The sequence below is a fragment of the Bos grunniens genome, chromosome 12, assembly GCF_055505025.1.
Source record: "Bos grunniens cultivar Pamir isolate PY7600 chromosome 12, Bosgru_T2T1.0, whole genome shotgun sequence".
Taxonomy (NCBI): Eukaryota; Metazoa; Chordata; class Mammalia; order Artiodactyla; family Bovidae; genus Bos; species Bos grunniens.
In genome coordinates, this window is record NC_141176.1 from 19132263 (window position 1) to 19149400 (window position 17138).

Sequence of the window (17138 nt, forward strand, 5' to 3'; positions counted from 1 at the left end):
GTGATTCTTCTTTCTTTTAGAGCAATCCTGAGTTTGGTGTTCCGTTTATTATGAGTTTATGTCATTTTTTGAATTGTATATACTCTGCCTAATGCCACTTTTGCTTCTTTGGATAGACCCACCAAAAGACAATGGAGGGGCAGCCATCAATAAATATGTAGTGGAAATGGCAGAAGGTTCTAACGGTAAGAATAACTATTAAAACTTTAGTCTTCATGGTTCTAAATTTTACGTGATGTCTTTTCTTTCCTCTTGATTTTTTTCCTTTGTTTGTAGCAGATAAGATTTTGCCTGTTATGACCCACTCTAAGTTGTAATCTCCAGATATACAGTGACTCAAATGTAAGACTGCTGTATACTTACATTATTACATTTTCTTATTTTTTCCTCATTGGTTTGCATTGCTCAATTCTAGTATACCTAAAGTCTTCGGAAGGTTAGCTCACTCAGATTTATACCCAGATGTATCAGAAAAATCTTCTAAAATTTAACTTATAATAGTTTTAGTAATAAGTTCTCTGTCTAGTGATCTTTATTCTTGAATCACACATTTTTATCTTTATATCAAATGGCCTATTTCCTTGCAAAAAATTAAGATGTCTTTTAATTAAGACTAAACTTCCTATGGTATTGGTTCTTTCTATTCTTTGTGTGTTATAATGTTGTTACTGGGCCAGTAAGCACATTTAAAATGTTTAATTAAAAGCAAATTATCGATCTAAGTCAGAGTCTGTACAGAGTTACAGAGAGATTTCACTTCAACAAAGCCATGCAAATTTGTCTAGGAAGCTATACACATAAAGAAAATTACATCATTTCCAGGAAACTCAAAAAACAGGCTTAAATCATTTCCGACAAATTACATAAACGCTTACTTAGTGAAGTGAAGCTAGGATACCTGCCATGTCCTTGATACCAAAATGTTAAACATTACCTTGTCGCTGATGGAGCATAATTCTTCCATCTTACAGGAAGCAAATGGGATATGATATACAGTGGCGCTACTAGGGAACATCTTTGTGATCGACTGAATCCAGGCTGTTTCTATCGTTTTCGAGTTTACTGCATCAGTGATGGAGGACAGAGTGCGGTAATACTTAGTGTAGATCTCTTTTCTCAAGTTTGGTCAAATGAGATGAAATCATCAGATGCCACCTCAAATATTGAAGTACATCCATAAAATGTATAACCCAGATGGTTAAATTTTTAGTGACCAGACTGGACTAATGTAGTATTTAGCTTGTAGTGAATATCTGTTGTCTGGTTGCTGTTTAGCTTTGGAAAAAATAGGTATACAAAAACATTGCAGAAAATTTTATAAAGATAAATTTTAGGATGATGCTCAATTAACCCTACCTAACAGAAATAGAAACAAAATCATTATTTAAACACAAATTCTAAATATATACTTATTTCAGAAAAGTTTGGCAATTATTTTATTTCTTACTAGAGACAGAAATGGACTTAAATGTGCCATTGATTATATATGAGACATTTGTAATGTTCTGGAAAAGTATAATGTTTTTTAATAGGAGTGATTTTTAATGAATCCAACCAATAATGTATCTTAGAGCATTCATAATTGTTATTTTTTTCAAATGAGATTTAATGCAATGAAAGTAATTTTTTTTAATGAATTAGGAGCATTTTGTTGAAAATAGGAGTACAGTGAAGTTGAGTTGCAAGTCCTGTGCAACAGGCTTTGGATCCAATTGCTTCATTTTCTTTAATATGAAATCTTAAGTGTGAACCTTACTGTTTATAAAATGTTAAGTATAAACCTTAATACTGTGCAGATAATGAATATAGCACTGAGTTTGTGTCAGTGCTTTTAAGAGAATGTCTTTTAAAATAAAACTAAAAGTTTTTTTTAGTAGCATAGAAATGAAAAGTAATACCAAATACCTGGAAAGATGCTAAATACTTGAGAACACTTACCTGATTTTTAAATTATTTTTAGGATGAAAGAAAAGAATTTTTTGTTAATATTAAATTAGCGTTTAGGTTGAAAAATACAGTCAAGTGGTCAAAATAGTCTAAACCTCCTAAAAATACAGCAAATAGCATTTATAGAATGTTAGAACATTCTTTGGAAGAGATTTGTAGATCCATTTGGACACCAAAAATAATGTCCATTAGGTTATGAGGAAAGTTTTTTTTTTTTTAATTATGAAAAGAAGAAAAGAGTTCTTTGTTGGGTTTTTTTTTTTTTTTTTTTTTCTGGTAACTTTATATCCAGTAGGCACGTAATACTTGTCCTTATTTTACTTGCCTATATAAAATTTGTGTTTTAATGATTTAATTAGATTTGATTTTATTCAGAACTTTATTCCTTTTCTTTTGATACTCAGATGCAAATTATTGGTGCAGTCTTTGTGTTTGTCTTATTTTCCTTTAACAAAAGCAGTCTGATTATTTGGCTTGGGGCATTTTTGTTTTGTTTTTGCTTTTGTTTTGGCAGGTATCTGAATCTTTACTTGTGCAGACTCCAGCTGTGCCTCCTGGCCCATGCCTCCCTCCCAGATTACAGGGTAGACCCAAAGCAAAAGAAATACAGTTACGATGGGGTAATTTTCATTTTGGTAATAAATTATAATTAAGTTGGTACTAAATATATTCCTCTTGTTTAACTGTGTGAATCTTTCCACCTTTAGGACCCCCTCAGGTCAATGGTGGATCACCCATTTCTTGCTATGGGGTGGAAATGTCTCCTGTAGAAAGAGATGAACCCAGAGAAGTTTACCAAGGTCCTGAAGTAGAATGTACAGTGAGCAACCTTCTTCCTGGAAAGACTTACAGCTTCAGACTACGTGCAGCTAACAAAATGGGGGTAGGAAAACTGAGCTGACTGAATTATGAATCCCAGTGGTATTTCATATAACATGTCATTGTGCCCATTATTTGACCATTTTGCTTTCAACATGTGACTCCAAATTTTATAATTTTTAATAAGCCTCTGTTGATAAATGAGAATTCAGTATATACCATAGCTTAACAGTTACAGAATAGCAGTACTTTAAAACTCCAATTACTAATATGTGACACTTTGACCTTGAGCTGAGCCTTTCAGGCAGTACTAATGGAGTTTACTTAGTAAGAAGAGGAGAAACATGATCATAAGATGAAATAAGTAAGTGTTTTGAGGCTGGTTGTACGCAGTGTTTATTTCCAGTTGACAACTACTCGTGATTCATTTTTTTTACCAAAGGGAAAAAACTTAACATTCTAAGCATTTCTGGTTTTGTGTATTTTTTTGTTTTTGTTTTTAATTATCTCTGTACCTGTGTAACTCCATAAAATGGACAGAATAGGTGATATCTCCATTTTACAGCTGAGGAACCTGGGGCTCAGGAAAGCTAAACTCCTTGCCCCAGCACTCACACACACTAAAAAGTGGGAGACATCAGTCACTCTGTCCAACTCTGGAGCCAAAACCCTTTCCGCTCAACTGGGACATCTCTCATCTCTCTGAATTAAAAGTTCTCTGAGAAAAAAAATAAATAAATAAAAGTTCTCTGAGGACCAACCAGTCACTTCTGACTTTGAGTTAGCACTGTGTTTCTTAAAACTACAATATAATTAAAATTTCATGAAATTAAACTGACAAGTCTTTCCCCATTACTTCAGACTTTAGTAAACTCGGATGATCTTGGCAGCCCCTCAAGGCTGTAGGACACGGGGTAGCATCTTTAATACTAGTGTCTTTAATCTGTGTTTTCAGGTTTGTGATAACTTGTCAGAATCATCTCAAGTAAATATTTGTTCCCTATATTTTCACAGAATGCATTTTTACACCCTATTGAAGCTGTTACTTAAGTTTAAGTTATAATTTATGCCTGCAATCTCTCGTGCTTTTAATTGGTATTCATTTCTTCACTCTTGACATGATTTCTTCTTTTTATTCGACCTAATTCCTAAATTCCCCTCCATTCTTACAAAAAACCAATTGATGAAAGAATAAGGGGCAAGAGAAGAAACTATAGTAAAGGAAACTTTAAAATACCTCACATATTTACTTCCATGATCATTAATTAAATCTTTACTTTCTGTGATTTCTTTTAGGAGAATTTTATTATGACTAATTAGTCTTAAAGGAAAGGGATGATGATTTTAATTATCTGTGAATATTTATGGAGAGCTGTGCAATTGGTAGGTGAAAAATGAAAACACTGATATTAATATTTGTTTTTCTAGTTTGGGCCATTTTCAGAAAAACATGATATTACTACAGCCCCTGGACCACCAGATCAGTGTAAGCCCCCTCAAGTGACATGCAGATCTGCAACTTGTGCACAAGTGAATTGGGAGGTATTGTCATTTCCTTCACTTATATTTGCTTTAAATGATTAAAAAAGAGAATGAAGATACTATTCATTTCATCTCCATAGATTATACAAAGAGTAAAGTCCTAGTTAAATCCACTTGGTAAAAAGTAAAGTCTTTTCTCTCTTTGAAGTATTTAAATAAGGTATATGTTTACAAGTGTTTAGATTCTTGTTCATGGTGGTGCCCCGTCTCAGTACTGAGATATTTACCCATGGTGCATGTTCAGAACAGACATTCATAGGAATTAGTGTATACTATTTCTCTCATGTTTATTATCTCCAGTATACTTACTGCATATAGTAGTAATCAATAATGATAATTACATTTTCTGTTTCCTTTAAATTTAACAAAATATCCTTGTATGATTTAACATTTATATTACTTAATAGAATTATTTAAAGTGTATTTACCTTAAGATACTCTTTAAAGTGATTGAATCATATTTCTGTGTCTGATTGAAAACAGTTATATTTTTTGACAGATCTTTAATTCAGGTGGCCTTAATGAATAAAAATGTAATATTAAACAGTTTATGTTCTGTTAAACATTTTTTTAGAAATCCAAAAACAGTTCACTTTTTTATGTGCTTGGGTAAATAACATTTTTGCCCCCAAACTATGTAATCACTATCAGAACTTAAGACAAAAGACTTTATCCCCTTTTCTTAACTTTAAGGTCCCTTTGAGTAATGGAACTGATGTCACTGAATATCGATTGGAATGGGGAGGAGTTGAAGGAAGTATGCAGATATGTTACTGCGGACCCGGTCTCAGTTACGAATTAAAAGGACTTTCACCAGCAACCACCTATTATTGCAGAGTCCAGGTAAAGGTGGTCAGGGTTTTGTCACTCTAGAGTTTTGTGTTTTGTGAGCATTTGCATAATTATGTCTTTAACTTTGGGGCTCTATTAATTTGTAGGCTCTGAGCATTGTGGGTGCAGGCCCTTTTAGTGAAGTAGTAGCCTGTATGACTCCACCATCAGTTCCTGCTATTGTGAGTTGTCTTCAAGAAATAAGTGATGATGATATAGAAAATCCCAATTATTCACCATCTACATGCCTTGCAATAAGCTGGGAAAAGCCTTGTGATCATGGTTCAGAAATCCTTGCCTACAGCATAGACTTTGGAGATAAACAGCCCTTGACAGTGGGAAAGGTTACAAACTACATTCTAGACAATCTGCAGCCAGATACAACATACAGGTACACAGTAAAAACTATCTTAATTTTTGCCTAGACCAGAGAGACACTTTAAATAGAATAATCATAAACTAAACCTTTTTTTTTTTTAACATGGCACTTAGAATACGAATTCAAGCCTTGAATAGCCTTGGAGCTGGTCCTTTCAGCCACATGATAAAATTAAAAACAAAACCCTTCCCTCCTGACCCACCTCGTCTGGAATGCGTTGCCTTCAGCCACCAAAACCTTAAACTGAAGTGGGGAGAAGGAACCCCAAAGACATTGTCGACAGATTCGGTTCAGTACCACCTTCAGATGGAGGATAAGAATGGAAGGTGGGTGTTTCTAATTGCTTCTTTATATTGTTTCTTAGGTCTCAAGTATATAAATTTTTTTAACACTAGAAATAAATTGTTTTCAAAAACAATTCTCATAAATAATTTTTAAGTATGCCATTTTTGAAACATCAGAAGACATAGTGAAGAAAGAAAATAGGGGATCTGTTCTTTGGCTCTCTAACCCATTCACTGTCTTCAGGCTAGTGAAAGGAGCGATCTTTACTGCAAAATAAGTTCGTCAATGCTGATTTCCAGCAAGAGGTAGTTTTTACAGTAAACAGTTGATTGGCATAAGATTTTTGAAATCCTTGAGGGTTATGTCTCACCCTCCACACACTCACGGCATGAACACCATGTGAATGCAGGAGTTCACTTCCTCACCATCAGATCTTAGACCCTCTGATAAATAGTCCAGTCCCCTGGCTACTCAGGTTCTTCTCTGTTCTGTCCTTTGCCATCTCATTAAATGCGTGCTGTTTTATTCCACTAAATCATGCATTTGAATTATAGTGTTACTCAAAGTAATTAGTGTAAATTATTCAAAATCCAATCCAGGGCAGTATATTGATATTAAATCCAAAATAAACAATGCCATATATCTTCCTCAGTTGATACTTTAATCTTTTAAGAATTCTGTTTTGTTTTTGTTTTTTATGTTTCACTCAATTTGTTAGAAATAAATTTGTATCTCTGATAGATTCAGAGTACTAATGACAATTTTTCCCTAGGTTATTTTGTTTTTTTGCATTGGGTTTGTATGTCAGCCAAATATTCAATAATGGAATACTCAGGGTACTTGTATATCAGTACTCCCTATCAGAAATAATTATACATTTAAAATAGCGTACAGAATTAAACATCCTGTATCAATCATAAGAGCATTACACAGAGCAAATAGTATTGATCATTTATTTCCTGAAATCTGTGCCTCTCTGAATGTTAGCCTTTGCTCCTGGCAGAATTTGTGTACTCTTTGTAACCTTATATCTGGAAGGAAGATTTTTGCCTTGCTGCACGTTTTTGGTATAGCCATTTATCTTTAATATATGTTGTTATTGTTAGGTGAATTAATTCATATTTAGGGTTGTGCAAGATTTACTAGAAACAGATTTAATTGGTATTTGGTTGAAAAATAATAGAACAAAGATTCTATGAAGTATAGATGATATTAGTCTATATTGTAGATATTATTGTAGATATTATTCTATATTGTAGAACTTTAAGCATGATTAATGTTTAGCTGGCATCTAGAGAACTGTTGCAGGGTGTGGGGTATGGCTTTATGGTCTTCGTGGAAAATAAAGAAATTAAAGTGTTTTATGATATTGTAAATTTACCACATAGGTTTCATAAATCAATTTAATATCTTTCTTTAGTTACTTTCCTTTGATTTTTCACAGCTCTTTACATTTGTGTGGGATTGTGTCAGAATGCTACCTCATCTATGCCCTGACCACAGGTTTTTTATTGTGGTTCAGCTTTTTACAACAGTGGCTTTGCCACTGGTTTTTTAATCCTCTCAGTTTAAAAAAAAAAAAAATGGAGATTCAAAAGGCAAGGCTTATCCAATTCTTGGAAACAGTGTTACTAACGATCATTAAGTATTCCTTCATTTTAAACTAACTACAATTTTCAGACTATTAGAACTACGTAAGTTCTAATGTAGAACTCATTCCTCAATTTCCAAAAATTTTTAAAACAGCCAATTAAAATTTTGGAGAACATTCAGCATATGTATGTCATATATGACACTAAGCTTTGCATTGAACAGTTCAAGTGGATAATTTATGGGAAATTATATACAATATTATCTCATACTGTTAGGTAAATATTAAGAAAACCTCACTAAATCAATTAAAATTATGCCTAGGAAAGGGAATTACCTTTTTTATGTGACAAACTGTATGCCTGTAACTCTAGTTAGAAATAATTGATAATGAAAATTGTGATGTTCTGAGTATCTTTTAAGATGTATACATTAAAAAACAGCAGTCAGAAGCAAAGCGATACCAGAAGCCTAAAAAGAAACAGTTACTGTGATTGGATATGAAATTTTGCAATAAATTTTCAGGAAACTATGGCAAATTGGGAAATTAACTAATTCTGTGATTTCCATCTGATGAAAAATAAGGATTTATTGAGTGGCAAAACACTGTGGCGTTAAATTCTAGGGGTAACTTACTGCTGCTAAATAGTGTCCGGACTGTTCTTCTTTAGTGGTTTTTAAACATTTTTCATAAGGTAGTCAAGGTTTATTTTTCATAAGTCATTTCCATTTTAGGTTTGTATCCTTATACAGAGGTCCATGTCATACATACAAAGTACAAAGACTTAACGAGTCGACGTCCTATAAATTCTGTATTCAAGCTTGTAATGAAGCAGGGGAAGGTCCTCTTTCCCAAGAATATATTTTCACTACTCCAAAATCTGTCCCAGCTGCCCTGAAAGGTAAGTTCTCCATCCTCAAGTTACTTTCTTTTAATAGTAAATTAATTTTAAATGCTCTTTCATAATGTACTTTTTGTACAATTAAAATTTATCATCTAGTATGTGTCTAAATTTAAATTATAAAAAGGAAATGAGCTAGACAAGCCTACTTACTGGGAGCTTCACTTAATAATAAAAGCTATTTTATCTGGCATAGTAATAATGAGTGCTGTTTTTTGTCACTCATCTTTTAAATAAACATAAGTACTAAATTGAATAGATAGGCTGGTTTTCTAATAGGGCCATTTACCATTTTCACTATTATTATTTTTAAAAAATCACAATTCTTGTTGTTTTGAGTCATTGCTATTTCATTCATTTGAATTTCAGGGGGAGAGGTCATCTGTTTTAGTAAAACCTAATACTCAGTTAATTTGAATTTTTAAGTCAAATTTACATACACATTCACACATTTGTGCATGTATTATATATTTAAGACTAATTTCAGCAGAGTTCTTATTTTACAATGACCCTGACAAGTATTGTACTTTGTGCATTTAGCCAAGAAAAAACTAAAATTCCTTTCCCTCTGAGGACAAATCACAACACTTCTAGTACAGTGTCCTGGATCATATACTTGAAAGCACCATCTGTTAACTGGACCCATAATAGCAAGATTGTTCTTGAATACGCCTTCTAATAATGTTGATGGATTTCACAAAGTTATTTTTCCGTTCCTTCATCTGGTTTAGTTGTCTCTTAACCTTAAGAAGATTGCTGGTTTTAACACCACCTACCCTACTACTGAGTGAGGTAGTCATATGTGTGGTCAAGAATTTGGGGGTGTTTTTCAACTCATTCTCTTAGGAAATTTCTTAAATTATAAAATTTCATGTTCTAGTTATGCTCTTTGAAGTACCATGAAAGATGTTGTAGAACTACCTCTAGCTTTTTAGCTCAGTGAAAACAGTACTTCTCTTGACAGATCTTTTAATCAGTCTGCATTGTAATGCTTATAGATTGCATGGCCTGGAGGATAGTAAGAGTTAGCCATTGACCATTTCTCGGCAAATTTCAAACATTCACTAATGCTTACTTCAAGTTTATAACTAGGTTTTAAAGTCTGTTGATTTTGACTAAAACAAATGTCTGTGTGACGTGCCAAGTGAAAAGTCAAGCAGATTTTATTTATATTTCTTCTCTACAGCCCCCAAAATAGAGAAAGTAAATGATCACATTTGTGATATTACATGGGAGTGTTTACAGCCAATGAAAGGTGATCCAGTTATTTACAGTCTCCAGGTTATGGTGGGAAAAGATTCAGAGTTCAAACAGGTATGTGTCAAAATATAATTCTATAGATACATGTTTTTACCGTTTTTCACTTTAACGTGTTTTCAGTACAAGATTTGACTAACCTTTATCTTCCTAATTCAAAGACATTTGTTCAGTGCTTACTGTGTTGCAAAGATTAGTAACTACACAGTATATCAGGATGCAAAATCTTTTAGGTATGAGCTGAACTTAAACAGAGTATTCATTCATTTGATAGGCTTTATTGAACTCTGTGCCAGGCACTCAGGACATGCACGGAACAGAAAGTCCTTGCCTTCATGCAGCTTACATTCTAGCAGAAAAAAAGAGATACTAAACACTGTATCAGTGTTAGATAGTGATGAGCACAATGGAGAAAAAAAAAACGGGATAAAAGGAGTAGGGAGAACTAGGGTAAGGGACAGCTAGTGCTGTTTCATACAGGACAGCAGGTAACATTTGAACAGAGACTCAAAGGAAGTGAATATGGGGAGAAGAGTGTTCCAAAAAGCAGGAACAGTAGGTGCAAAGGCCCTGAGGTAGGAGCATGCTTGTTACATTTAATGGACAAGAAGAAAGTCACTGTGGCTGGGGCAGTGTGACCAAAGGGAGGAATAATAGATGAGGTCAGGGAGTTAATCAGAGAGGGTCTGTGAGTGGCATGGAGGTCATGCAGGGTGTTACAGGCCACGCTTCTGCATTTACTCCACGTGAAATGAGAAGCCAGTGGAGGGTTGTGACCAGAATAGTTACATGATCAGACACAAAGTCAGTGTGACTAGAGTAGGATGAGGACAGATGCAGAGACACCACTGAGGAGGCTTGGACAGTGTTGATAATAGTCATAGTTAGAGTGCAGAGTTGCTGTATGGAAGCCTAGAGGAACTATCCCCTTCCCAGCCAAGAAATTTCAAAGACGGATTCCTGGTAGAGAGTGAATAGCCGATGAAGTGAGGAGCTGTCAGTGTTCATTATAACTTATAAAAGAAGTCTTTATGCAGCTCAAAGGCCTTATTTCTTTTAGGCATTTCATCTGCTTCTCCCTTTTTGCTGTCAAACTTCGTGATTTTTGAGGTCTTTTAAACTGGGTTGTTTTCAATTTAGTATCTTACCTTGTATTTTCTTTTCCCAGGAGAAAAACCAGTCATTCATCTATTTTATTTCATTCTTGTGCTGTTATAATTATTAATAATAGATTACTTCTCAATATAGGTATAATTTTTTCCTTTCAAGTTTTGCTAAATATGGAAGCATAATTTCTTAACCAAAATTACAGAAGGCCCCAAAGGGTCAGATTAAATTTGGAATGTGGTTGTTTTCTTTATTAAGTCATCTGCAAATTGACATGATAATTGGATTTGAATATAATTTACAGATAAGCAGGTTTCCTTCCAAGGAAGAAATCAAATTAATACTAAAGAAAATATAATTGCACTACATGTTTAAAGGAAATAGGAATCCCATATTGAGTAGTATGTGAACACATCACTACATGAAACAGCAGTGCTAATTCTAATTTAAAAGCTAAATTATCCCCATCAACACTCTTTAGATTGTAAGCATACTGTAAAACTGATTTCCTTAGAACTTCATCATATATATGCATGTACATATGCTCATCTAAATCTTTTAAATGTTTATATAATTTTATAATTTACTGACAAATACCAAAAGTTTGAAGGTCATTTTTTAAGAGTTTGATCTCATTCATGGAATTTAATACTTTACTTAAAATTTACTTGATTTTCAACACATATGTATTAAATACTACATATGAAGAAATTGAGGAGGCTACATTATTAATATTACTGTTCTTATTTTCCATTTATTACACATTAGCAAGCAAGCAGAAATACTATAATTGACATTTTGTGTAAGCAAACAAATAAAAGGTCATAATAAAGATAAAACATAACTTTATAAAAAGGAATGATTTCCCCGCCCCCCACCCCGGGACTTTAGAATGTTTTCCAAAAGGATTATCACTGAAGGGACTCTTGAGGGGGCTGGTTACCTCTCAAGTGTGAGTTGAATAAGGCTCAAGAATGGAGTGTGGAGTGGAGGAGGCCAGGTCTTGGTGGGTCTTTATTCTACAGCAGTAGGAACTGTTGATGTTTTTAAGAAGGGGATTATTTTTTTAAAAGTTGGTGGTTGACTTTCTAGGCGAGCCTATAAAAACCTATTTAACCTGTAATGTTGCTGGTTTGAGGGGTCTGAAAGCAAATTAGTGTGGCAGCAACTAGTACTTCTGACCCTAGACCGCACTTAGAGTTGTTTATCTTCTTCCTTTTCTGCCCTGTTTGGTCAGTCATTGGCTTTGACCAGACTTCCCACTCAGTAGCACCTCACCAAGGCTTGGCCTAGTTCTCTAAAATTACACTCTTGCCCTGACTCTTGCCTTCCTCCCTCACATACATTGTAACTCTCATCTCCACAGTATAACTGACCTTATGGGCATTAGGAGAAAAACTTTTTGCTTGGGAAAATTCATATCAAAAGTCAAGTGTCTGCTGGCTCTTTGATCCTCCCAGCAGTGTATACATTTTTTAAAGCAAGTGCTTTTTAACCAAAGCAGCATTTCAAGTGGCATAACAGGGTGAAGTAAAAATATTGGGGGACAGTAGAACCACCTTCAAAGTAGATAATTCCCATTTGGGAGTCTATACCTGAGACAGTTCTTGTGTCCAAGCTCATTAATGTTACAAGTACCAGGAAAATTAATTCAAATTGGCGTATAAAGTATAAATCCTCTTACAGAGAACCCTGTAGGTAGACAGGTTGATCCAGGAGCTTAATGCAGTCATCAGGGACATAGTTTCTCTCAGTGGTCATTGCCTGCCACGGGGAACTCTTGCTTATTCACATTCAGCGAAGTCTTGTATCTGCAGTTACCTATAGGATGTCTCCCTGTTTAGACATCTTCCCAACATCTAAAACAAAACGATCTTATCATCTTCCTTCCCAGTCTCTTCTCTCCAGCTTCGTCCTAATTTATCACTATCATAAACTCTTCGGTATCCGTAAACAATTCCCTGATAGCTGGTACAGAATCCGCCCGCAATGCAGGAGACCCTGGTTCAATTCCTGGGTCGGGAAGATCCCCTGGACAAGGGAATGGCTGCCCACTCCAGTACTCTTGCCTGGAGAATTCTATGGGCAGAGGAGCCTGGCAGGTTACAGTCCATGGGGTCGCAGAGTCAGACACAACTGAGCAACTAACACTTTCACTTGAAAGCTTGTGCTTTTATCACCAAGAGCCCCTGTCATGCCCAGTTCCCTCAATCCCTCACTCAGCCTTATGATCAGGATTCCTTAAACACTGTTTAAATACACACAGTAAAGTGGCCCTAAGTTTCCAGTTAGTGTCTTAACATGGTCCTCTTCCCGGTGTCAAATCGCCTCACCTGTCACCCTCATGCCATTTGTTGAGGCTTTTTCCCAAATCATTTTACCGTGATCATTTGGAGACAAATGGAAAGTAAAGAAAACTTCAAAGGCAAAAATGAGTATCATTCACTGTACCTATAGGACAAATACATATTTTTTAACTTTTACTAAATTGACCCACTGTATGTATATTGTTTCACACTGCTTTCTAATACAGTGTTCTGATTTACTTAACTTCATCCTTTTACCATCACTGAGACATAAATCATTTCTATGTTCCCACTCCCTGAAATGCTCATCTGCATCTTCAGGACTAAGGCATATTCAGCATTTTTTAAAGATTCATTTTTCAATAAAAATTCATTTATATATCTTTTTAGTGTCTACCAATATACATTTGATATATACATAGTACTATTATAGTGGCCTTTTATTAATAAGTACCTATTATATGCTAGAGGCACAAAATTGAGGGAAAGATCGTACCTTGCTCCTTTGGGAGCAAACCAGTATGTAAAAATTTAGATTTATAACACAGATACAAACAAGGCAGCTAAAATTGCTTGACCTTACTTGTAAGCCACCAACTAGCTGGGGAATCTCAACTGGGAAAGCACTGAGTCTTGGTCTTTTCATTTAGCGAATGAGTGAAGGGATTCAGTAATGGAAGTGAGAGCTTCCGTATACTGAGCACTCGCTATATGCTGGGCACTATGCTGTAACATGTTAGTTGACCTCATTCTCGTAATTACAGGGTGACTGCTGTCACACCATCACGGCATGTGCAGGGTAGAGCAGAGCTCGGAGCCCAGTCCCTGCAGCCCCTGGCACTCTGCCTTGAAAATCTGTGGAATTCCATTCTTCTTATTGCCCTTCTGGGGGATTGAGCAGAGGATTTGGGTTTTAAGATCTAATTCTTTGGTTCTAAGTGGTCTCTCACTTTAAAGAAAATGATTTGCCACAGACACCTGTAGGGAGCTCTCCTTTTTCATTTATTGTTTCATTCATCACATCTGATGGAAACATTACAGAAAATCAGTTTTACAAAGATACCATGGGAGAGGAAGATCAGACACTTCCTCTTTTCATGGAATGGTTTCACACAAGTTTGACTTCTTACATCTGGTGAAACCAGAGAAATGCTGTGGACTGACTGTGCTTATTCTGTAGCTACTCTGGGGGCACAGCTTCCCTCTCAGCTGGTCTGTAAGCTCTGCGAGGGCAGACAGCACACCCTGACTCTTCAGATTTCCCCTGCCATTATACAGCAAACAGCTGAGTTCTTTAATATGTAGGTATTTTAAAATCTCGTTTAAAAGAGCCAGGCAGTGGCTCTCACAAGCTTCCATGTCAAAAATAACTCTAAACCTAGCCAGTTTTAACACAGATTTTCTACCCAGCCTTCACATACAGTTCTTCTTTTCCTCATGCCTTGCTATCAGATTTACAGAGGTCCTGACTCTGCATTCCGGTATTCAAGCCTTCAGCTGAACTGTGAATATCGTTTCCGCGTGTGTGCCATTCGCCAGTGCCAAGACCCCGCGGGGCATCAGGACCTCGTCGGTCCCTACAGCACGACAGTGCTCTTCATCTCTCAGAGGACTGAACGACCAGCCAGCGCCAGCAGAGACACTGTGGAAAGCACGAGCCCCGGGCGGGCGCTCAGCGACGAGCAGTGCGCAGCCGTCATTCTTGTGCTCTTCGCGTTCTTTTCCATTTTGATTGCCTTTATCATTCAGTACTTTGTAATCAAGTGAAAATATAACTTTATTTTTAATATTACCTTTTATTTTGTCATGTACTAAAATTATTTCTGTATTGCTTTTACAAAAACAGTGGCATTAAGCACTGGCATTGAGACTCTAGTACATCATTTTGGCCATTTTTAATGCTTTATATTGCTAGGTAGAGGCTGGCACCTTATTAGAATGCAAGCCACAGAAATAGCAATTTTTGGCTTTTTGTTTGGTTGGGGCTCTTTTTTTTTTTTTCTTTCTTTCTTGTTTTCTTTTTTTTTTTGACATGCCTTCTTGTGAAACAAAATTTCTGAGAGGCAACAATACAATATATAATTGATATTTTGACCAGTCAGCATGAGTGTAACAGTGACATCCTGATCTGTTTGTTCTAAAGATTATTACCTAGTGAAAAATTCAGAATGGTTAAAATTCACACTAACATGCTATATAAAAATGTTAAAGTATGATGATGCTGTGAAAGCAATCTAGTGCTATATTTCTACCTCCTCATTTGTCTTAATTTGGTAAGTGGGATTATGATGAATAACTGGAGGGGCTTAGCAGACAAAAACTGGATGAAAGAATATGCATGGAAAAAAGCTTCTTGTTTGATAAATGTGGAGTTCTTCATTACAAGTATATATTCATGAATTCACAGATAAGTCACTTGAAGAAAGCACAGACAGTTTACTTGGCCTAAAAATATTTTAATGTTTACTCAGAAACACATCTTCAGGTCTTGAAAACATGGAAAAGAACAGAGGGCTTTTAGATAGTTAACTTTTTAAAAGTAATTCATAATCAATCCTGAATTTCAGACTTATTTTTGAGCCTTTGAACTATACGTGTGTGTATAAGGACATGCACGTACATATGGCTTTATATATACCAAGTGTAGAAATATATATATATAATATATACACACACACACATACACTCTCACTCCATCTATCTGGTAGAGGCTAATTTTGAAGAACTCCCGTAAGTTTTGCTGCTTCTCCCATAACTACTGCCATCACCATCAGAATTCATAATCAAACCTAACCTTTTTGTTTGGGGCACCAAATCTGAAGACAAAATTAATTTGCACCAGTAAACTTCAAGCTGCTTTCTTTCTTGAAAAACTAATGTTTAATGTAATGTCTGTTTGGATACTGTTCCAGTTGTTGATTGCATGTGGTTAATGTTGCATTAGAGCACTTTGCAGTTACATAATTCATTAATGTTTTGTAAGCTTGCATTTGTGAGTTATTGGATGATCAGATTGAATCTTGTCAAGTATCACATTGTACATCTTGCATAGATGTCCATGACTGCCAGTAATAATACAGTTTGTAATGAAACTATCTAAAATTCTTGTTTTATCACATCTGTTATCTGTAAAACACTTGTAACTAGCCTTTTTAATTTATTATTTGAATTTTAGGATAGTGAATCACTAATTTTTAGTTGCTGAGGTTAGCATTTTAGTGATTACTAAGCACTTCTGTCAGTCTTTGAAAAAAAGGACGTATGTCTTGTGCTTTGAAGATCTCTGAAGAATTTCTTCTATTAGAATGGGCATGTATTGTAATTGTTTTATGTCAAATGATCTGTGCTGTAGAAAAAAAACATTAACTTTTGTTCAAAAAAGAAATGGATAAACTTGGCCTTCCCAAGTGGTAAGAATGATCTGTCACTATAAAATACTGTATGTTTACATTTTATTTAAATTTAATCTCTTATATGTAGGCTGATAACGTCCCCCGAAACAGTGATTGTTTTCTAGAAACTTCTTAAAAGTGCCACATGTGGCAGTACAAATGAGTTTGAGTGTAATAGCCCAGAGATTTCTATATAGTTGAATGTCTAAAATGGTAAAATGTGCCACTGTGGCAGTTACAGTGGCTTATGTTTTTCATAGTATCTCAAATGAACTCCTATTTTTGATAGTAAATGTCATTTAATAGTGTACTTGCCATTTGAGCCTCACTGTAAAATGAGTGCAGAGGAGAAACAATTTTTAATGTAATCTTGATTTTACCTCATATACTGTACATTCCAAAAACTCTAAACTTTTTAAAGATTATAGATACACTACCAAACATATCACCTTAAAATTGTGTAAGGATGAACTTCATACAGATGAAAAAATATAATCTCATAAAAATACATAAACTATGTAGCAAAAATATCTTTAAAATCCATGGAAAATAAAAGTTGTATCATTCTTTTTTTGAGATATGTTTATTGTATTCATAAACATTATTTGCTGCCTCTTTTGGAGAATGAAATGTTAAGGTCTCCCTTCTTGCAATTGGCTTACAACAGTTTTCCCAAAATAATTAAATCTTCAACAGGAGAGGATCCGTATTCAAGAAGGTCAAGTTTTATCCTAGTGAGCTGATTTTGTGCAATTCATTATATATCTATATATAAAGAAAA

The 17138-nt window shown here is 34.9% G+C and overlaps 1 protein-coding gene across 12 annotated transcripts in view; it reads left to right on the forward strand.

Moving 5' to 3' along the window:
- Window positions 1–16933, forward strand: part of FNDC3A (fibronectin type III domain containing 3A) — a 114941-nt gene extending 98008 nt beyond the window's left edge. For all 12 annotated transcript variants that reach the window (XM_086329062.1, XM_086329054.1, XM_086329061.1 and 9 more), the window contains 11 exons: window positions 117–185; window positions 972–1090; window positions 2462–2567; window positions 2655–2830; window positions 4195–4308; window positions 5002–5151; window positions 5247–5530; window positions 5632–5844; window positions 8129–8295; window positions 9482–9609; window positions 14418–16933. In XM_086329062.1, the coding sequence (XP_086185188.1) occupies window positions 117–185; window positions 972–1090; window positions 2462–2567; window positions 2655–2830; window positions 4195–4308; window positions 5002–5151; window positions 5247–5530; window positions 5632–5844; window positions 8129–8295; window positions 9482–9609; window positions 14418–14732 (1841 nt within the window). In that variant the 3' untranslated portion in view covers window positions 14733–16933. The remainder of the gene's footprint in view (window positions 1–116; window positions 186–971; window positions 1091–2461; window positions 2568–2654; window positions 2831–4194; window positions 4309–5001; window positions 5152–5246; window positions 5531–5631; window positions 5845–8128; window positions 8296–9481; window positions 9610–14417) is intronic.
- The last annotated feature ends 205 nt before the right edge of the window (window positions 16934–17138 follow it).